This window comes from Dendroctonus ponderosae, unplaced genomic scaffold (assembly GCF_020466585.1).
Source record: "Dendroctonus ponderosae isolate FM_Combo_2020 unplaced genomic scaffold, Dpon_F_20191213v2 Dpon_F_20191213_8, whole genome shotgun sequence".
Taxonomy (NCBI): domain Eukaryota; kingdom Metazoa; phylum Arthropoda; class Insecta; order Coleoptera; family Curculionidae; genus Dendroctonus; species Dendroctonus ponderosae.
Genome location: NW_026019016.1, coordinates 856,246 through 862,647, shown reverse-complemented (window position 1 = coordinate 862,647; position 6,402 = coordinate 856,246). Strand labels below are relative to the sequence as shown.

The following is a 6,402-nucleotide window of genomic DNA, read 5'->3' as shown; positions in this document are numbered from 1 at the left end:
CACACTTTGACTGAGACCCAGGAAAGATAAGAATATCATAATAAATTATTAAGTAAATAGTTAATTGGTCGCAAACGATGGCCCACGAAACCGTATGTTTGATTTCTGCCACAGCAAAATAAATTAATCTTAGTTTGCGTCAGCTAAAGTTGAATTATCTCTGGAATATTTCTATCTGCCTTTTCAATCAACTTTGCCGAAATATTTCAAAGTAATTTCCTGTCTTTTGCCCTGTAAAACGTAATGCAATCAACGTTTTTTTATCAAGTGGATCATCTCCTCGTCCATTTACTTTCCACTTCCCAGTGGGTTTTTTCTAGAACCGAAAATTGAATAAAGACGTGAAAAAAACGGATGAGCTTTTGTTGCTAAAAATAGCAATTGAATTAGACAACTTTGGCGTGCAAGTCAATTATGCGCCCATTTTCTGAGTAAAAGTTGAAGCGACCCGACTAATTTAAATTAAAACAGTGCAACTATAATGAACATGCTAGTTTTCGAAATGTCGCCCGAAGCTGCATTAGAAGGAACCGTTAGAGAAATTATTGCATGGAGCAATAATGAAAGTTAGTTACAGTTAATTGAGTTCCCAAGTTCAGTTTCGTGACTTTAAATTAGCGACTTTGTCACTTTTCCGCGGTTAGGTGCCACATTATTTAAATATTGGCAAATCTCTTGCAGCACAAATAAGCACAATTCTAAATACGCGCTGGAGATTATTAATTTATCCGATTGAAATTTGCCTGATTACAAAATCGATAGTCACAAGTTCGCTACTCTTGTCATTAGGCAAAGTGATTATCTTTACTTTATAATTTTACTGGCTCCGTTTGATTTCAGGAGCATCCAAATTGAAGATTTATTGCTCGAGGATCGTAAGCTGTAATTAGTGTTATTGGAAAATCTTGGTATTAATTAATTGCTGGACGTGTCTTCATTGAAAAATACTCAATTAATCACCGGGGGAAAATCACCGATGCACTTAAGTTTCGAAGCTTTTACCTAAATGCAGTTGTTGGATAAGTCCTTTATAATCTGCTTACTCCATGTAGGTATAATTTACTGGAAATTGATATGAATTTTATTTAGCTCCGGTTCGCATTAGCCGCACGCATTATCCCAATTGCATTAATGGTGAACTAGAATATCCAATAAAATTCTATTAAGAGTATTAACGTTTTCATTCGAATAACATCTAATAACAATATTACGCTTCATGGCGCATAATCAATACAGTTTGTTGACACGCAATACCAATATTATAGACCGAAACGCAATTATGGAGTTCCGTGATAGCAAATTAAAATCCACTGTCGCACAAGTCGCTCAAGCACCGAAAGACCGCATCTGGACATCTGAAAATTTCAAATTAATTCTACGCAAAAGAGCTGAAACTACCGGAAAAATTATGCAACGTGCACGGATGAAGTTTTTGCTCGCTCTATTCAATGTAATTTCGTTGATACGCAATGTAATCGGCCAGCTGCGACTGCAATTTGCATTGCTGGAAATTAAATCATTCAGAAATAGGACGCGTTAGGAAAAAGCTGGAAACTTCGGATTTCTGCGGGCTCTGGAAGAATTTCGCCCCTTATTGAAGCAAATTTTCCAGTTTTGATTGAAAAGTACCAAGTTAATTCAACAAAAGCCAGCATCCCTCTGACCATCGTTTTTTTCGTCGCTATTTTTGCAAATAATCACACATTTATTTTTGCCACAATACGCGTCTTGCAGACGAATGTTCTGTGTGTTGAAAAAAATTCTTATCTCTAGTCTTTGCTTTTTACTATCAAGACCAATTTTCTTTTGTCCCTCTTTGTCAACCGCTTCTTCGACTTCGTTTTTGCATACTTGATGATTTTTTAAAACAATTTGCTAAAACAAAAGGCTGTTTTCTAAATATTTTAATAAAAATCCCCGCAGTAAATCCCAGGAAGTTTTAAAAATTAATTGTGCATTTCCAAAATTCAGGATAATTTTCATAATCGCTTCTAATGGGAAACAATAAATAAATTGGCATTCTACCACAGAAAATTTGAATGCGAATATTGAAGCTTTGAAAACATCAAAGAATTCAGGATGAAACCCGCGTTTTATCTTATAAAGCTGCCTATTGATGTCGCAGTGGATGTTTTAATAAGTTTAAGGTATAATTCAGCGGATAAGAATGGGCGAAAGGCGTGGCACAGCATCTCTCGTTAATTGCAAATAATTAAACCGAATATAATACGAGTCGTTTTAGCTTCCGCCGCCGGAGTTGAAATGTCTTTTTACTTCATTTAGCTACTTCATCCAGTTGCAAATATACTCCATTTATATCTTTTGTGATAAAATTGGTGCTTTCTAAGTTCTTGCGCCGGAACTGGGTAGGGGCGCAATTTAAAATAAGTTATTATTCACGAATTCGGGATATTTATGCAAAGTTCCTCCTTAATAATACAAAAATACCTCAATAGCTCTAAAGAACTGAATGGTAAAGCGCGAAATTTCGAGTGCAGTTACCTGAGCTGATTGTACTGGATGGAGCGTTTTATTCGCCTTAAGTTTTCACAACTTTTTAGACAAAAAAAAATTGTTGCTGTTTTAACTTTCTGTGGGAAAGTCGGAAGGTAATTCCAATGTTTCCTTCAATAGAAAATACTCATCGAAATAAGCCATAAAAAACCTTATGAAAATTTTGGTCAAAAACAAGGTTTTTTTCAGCTCAATGGACCGCTTTCAATGTAAAAATGTCCCCAATATGCAGACCTATCGAAATTGCAAAAATTTATATTTTTTCGAAAAATCGACATTTGGCCCTAGCGAAATTTTCACTTAACATCCAAAATTTCGCAAAGGTTTTTTTTAGATTACTCCATTAATGGATGCATAAATATGTGGGTTCATAATATTCGGATGAAGATCGTGAACGCTTAAAAAGTAGCCAAAAATGTTTCTCAGTCAGTTAATAGCATTTACCTCTTCCTTGCTTTGAAAATAACGTAAAATTTGAAGCGTTTTGCAATAATTTACATTTTTTCCAAAATCCGGCTTCTGTTCCTTACGAAATTTTCGGTCAAAATCTAAAATGTTTCAAAAGTTTGTTTTGAGCTCGCTTCAGGTGGATCGTTTTCAGCGTAAAAAAATTCCAAATATGCATGCAAAAATATATAGGTTGGTAATAACTCAGATATCGTCGGTTAAAGATCGTGAACCCTTAAAAACCACTTAAAATTAGTCAAAAGTGTCGATTATTTCGGTTTTGAAGCTCGGCTGAAGCTGAAGAAAATCGTATAGAATTTGAAGCATTTTGAGAGACTTGGTGTTTTGACGGGAAAACTTTTTACCGTTTGCAAAGTTTTTGGTCATAATCCAAAATTTTACAAACTGGTTTTTTTATTAAATACATTTTTTTAAATATTTGGGTCTATAACAAGTCAGATATTGTGTAAAAGATATGATGTAAAATTAGCCAAAAATGTCGATGCTTCTCTCAATCAGTTTGTGGAATTTCTCTTTCTTGCTATGAAAATAGTGTAGAATTTGAAGCATTTTAAAAGAATTGATATTTTGGCGAAAAATCAGCCTCTATCGACCCTTTTGCAAAATTTTTGGTCAAAATTCAAAATTTTTCAACTCAAGGCATTTTTCATAGAAAGAGTATTTGGGCGAAAAATACGTCTTGAAAATCTGCTGAAAATTTTCCAAGATTTTCGAATACTTCGGCTTTGAAGTTTCTAGCGTGTTTCTCAATCAGTTAGTGACATTTCACTCTTGCTTGCTATGAAGACGGTGTAGAATGCGAAGTATTTTGCGGGAACTGATATTTTTTCAAACAATCTTTCTCTACCTTTTGGGGAAATTTTCTTTCAAAAATTAAAGTTTTCCATGCGTGTTTCTCGGCGCTAATTAAATGTAGGCGACGTAAAAGCTCCACAATATGCATAGAAAACATCTAGTTTTTTAATATTTTTATAAACTTTGAATTTTTAATGAATTAAGGGCAGGAAACATCCAAAAACTTGGGTGATAATTTCAATATTTTTCATAAGAGAAGATTCTTTTCATCGCAAGCTATATTGGAAAAAAACCTATAAAAAACAGAAAACTAATGGAGTTTTTCAGGGCCCATTTTACGTACGATAAAACTGAGGCCTTCAGGCATTAAAACATCCCAGGATTATGTGGGGGTATCATTGATTTTATTCGCTAACAAAAACAATGGAGTTTGATGGAGATTTTTAAAAATCCCTCAATACGTTTTTGCGCGGTGAAACTGTGAATTTGAGGGAAAAGTTTGAATTGCTCCATAAAGCCTCGGTTTATTTTTCAGTTCCACCGCAACGACCAAGAATAGAATTCAATGGAACCCAAGTTCTTCCCGGCCATAATCTGACAACTTTTCATGGAGAACTTGCCGTCATCAAATGTGTGTCTCATTATGGGAATCCGCCACCTATCCTGAAATGGTTTCTGGGTAAGTAGACTAATGGACAATTTTTTCAATCTAGTCGCTTTAAACTAAAAAAAATGTACACTTGCACATGAAAATTGAAAAATTCCGTTTGCCAAGCCCTTGATAGGATAAACTGTCGATAATCGCAAAAGCTCCCCAAAGGAGTTTTCTAGCGAGGGCGAAGCGTTTCCAATAACTGGATGAAAGCAACTTGCATTTTTCACATTCTAATTTGGCCTATATGACGAGGTAAAAGCTTATGCTGCATAAGTTATGAAGCAATAAAGTCGACGTATAAAGAGGCAGGTACTTTTGCTAGGAGAATACAAGGATTTCCCACAGGAGGGTTTGTCTACTTTAAGCGCTTCAATTCGTCTGAGAACTGGACAGGTGGCATGTTATTGCGCTTCTACAGCGCTTTATGCACTAATAGAACCTATTTTACGTTCACTTTTGTCAAAGTTATAGTCAAGTTTCGATAAACTGGAATCCTATTAGGAAAATAACAAGTAAGATAAGTAAACATTTACAGAATCTGACTTAAGATGGTGTTGAATTGTCAAACATCGGATGGATACTGGAGAGGTTTTTTTTAAATAAAAACATCTAAAGTCGCGTCTGGCCAAGGCAAATATTTGAGCGGGAAGGTAGAAACCCTAAGAAAACACTTACCAGGTTATTAGATTAGGACTGGGCCAGATGTGTTCGCGATTAAGGGATTAAGGGCATTTTCGTGCGGCTCTTCCAAAGTTTTCTGCCAAATCAATACGGGTGATCCTTTATTAGCTTCTAATGAATTTATTTTCCTTAGGCTGGCTAATGGTTTGGCAAATATTTCCGGCATCGATCCAAACCCATTATTTCTTGTTAGCTACCATTTTCGGTTCTTTGCTCACTCACAATTAGCGAGGAATTAACAATAATACAAATAATAAAACACTTATTTTGGGGTGAGAATCGGCAAACCCGGAGGATTGAGTGAGGAAAAAATCACAGTCAAAAGCCGGACTTTTTTGAATGGTTCAAGGATGTTTTCCAGTTTTCGTCTGAAGATTTTTTCCAAATCGAATGTGTAAAAGGACAAATGCCGAATGTAAACCGTTACTCACAATCGACTCGCCTCGAAATTGAAAGCGGCCTGAAAAAAATATATTATTTCATATGCTCCGTCCCACCTATATAAAATAATATAGAGGGTTCTTTGGCGTCCGCAAGGTTTCCCTTAGTAAGTGTTTTGACCCTTAGTATAACAACATAAGGGGCGACCGATATTTGAAAAGGGGCAATAAAAACAATTTGCTGCAGGCGCACTTTCCGGCCTTATTCGGTTGTCACCTCATGGAAATGTGTTTGAGTGGATCTCTGGCTGTCTTTTGAAACTTACATGGTGATTAATGCACTGACAAAACAAGCGCATTAAACTTAGGGCTTCACATGATAAATCAAATACATTTTCATATAAAGGTATAACGTTCCTTTAGTAGTTCGAGGTAAGCAATTTATCGTCCATAGACCCTTCTCGATGCAAATCGAAAACATTTCGCTTTGCGTTCAATGAAGTTTATACGATTGTGTACTTAGTTTCACCATTCTGTGAACTTCCAGTTACCCCAGCGGCTGAACTCTTGAAACTATTCCTATTAAGATGGAAAGCTTATTGGCTTTCAAATACAGACCGTGGATATATTACACACAATGAAACAACACGTCCTGGCGTTCATGCTGTTTTATTGTGGTTTACTGTTAAAATAAGTTTATCTAAAACTGGGAGTCGCACCGCAGTTCAACGCTGAGGAAGTGGCAAGTTTTACTGTTGCTCTTAAAGTTCTATTGAGTAACATTTTTATCACCTTTTCGTGTAACTAAACACGATGGGAAGCGTTTGCTTTATTGAGTCTTTTTCAGTTGGGTTCTTTACTTTTACACAACAAAAAATGCAAACGAAGGCAAATTTTCAAATGTTGACC

General features: G+C 35.7%; 1 protein-coding gene across 2 annotated transcripts in view; it reads left to right on the top strand.

Moving 5' to 3' along the window:
• Window positions 1–6,402, top strand: part of LOC109544899 (irregular chiasm C-roughest protein) — a 143,870-nt gene that overhangs the window by 110,756 nt on the left and 26,712 nt on the right. For both annotated transcript variants that reach the window (XM_019915320.2, XM_048668902.1), the window contains exon 4: window positions 4,313–4,456. In XM_019915320.2, the coding sequence (XP_019770879.1) occupies window positions 4,313–4,456 (144 nt within the window). The remainder of the gene's footprint in view (window positions 1–4,312; window positions 4,457–6,402) is intronic.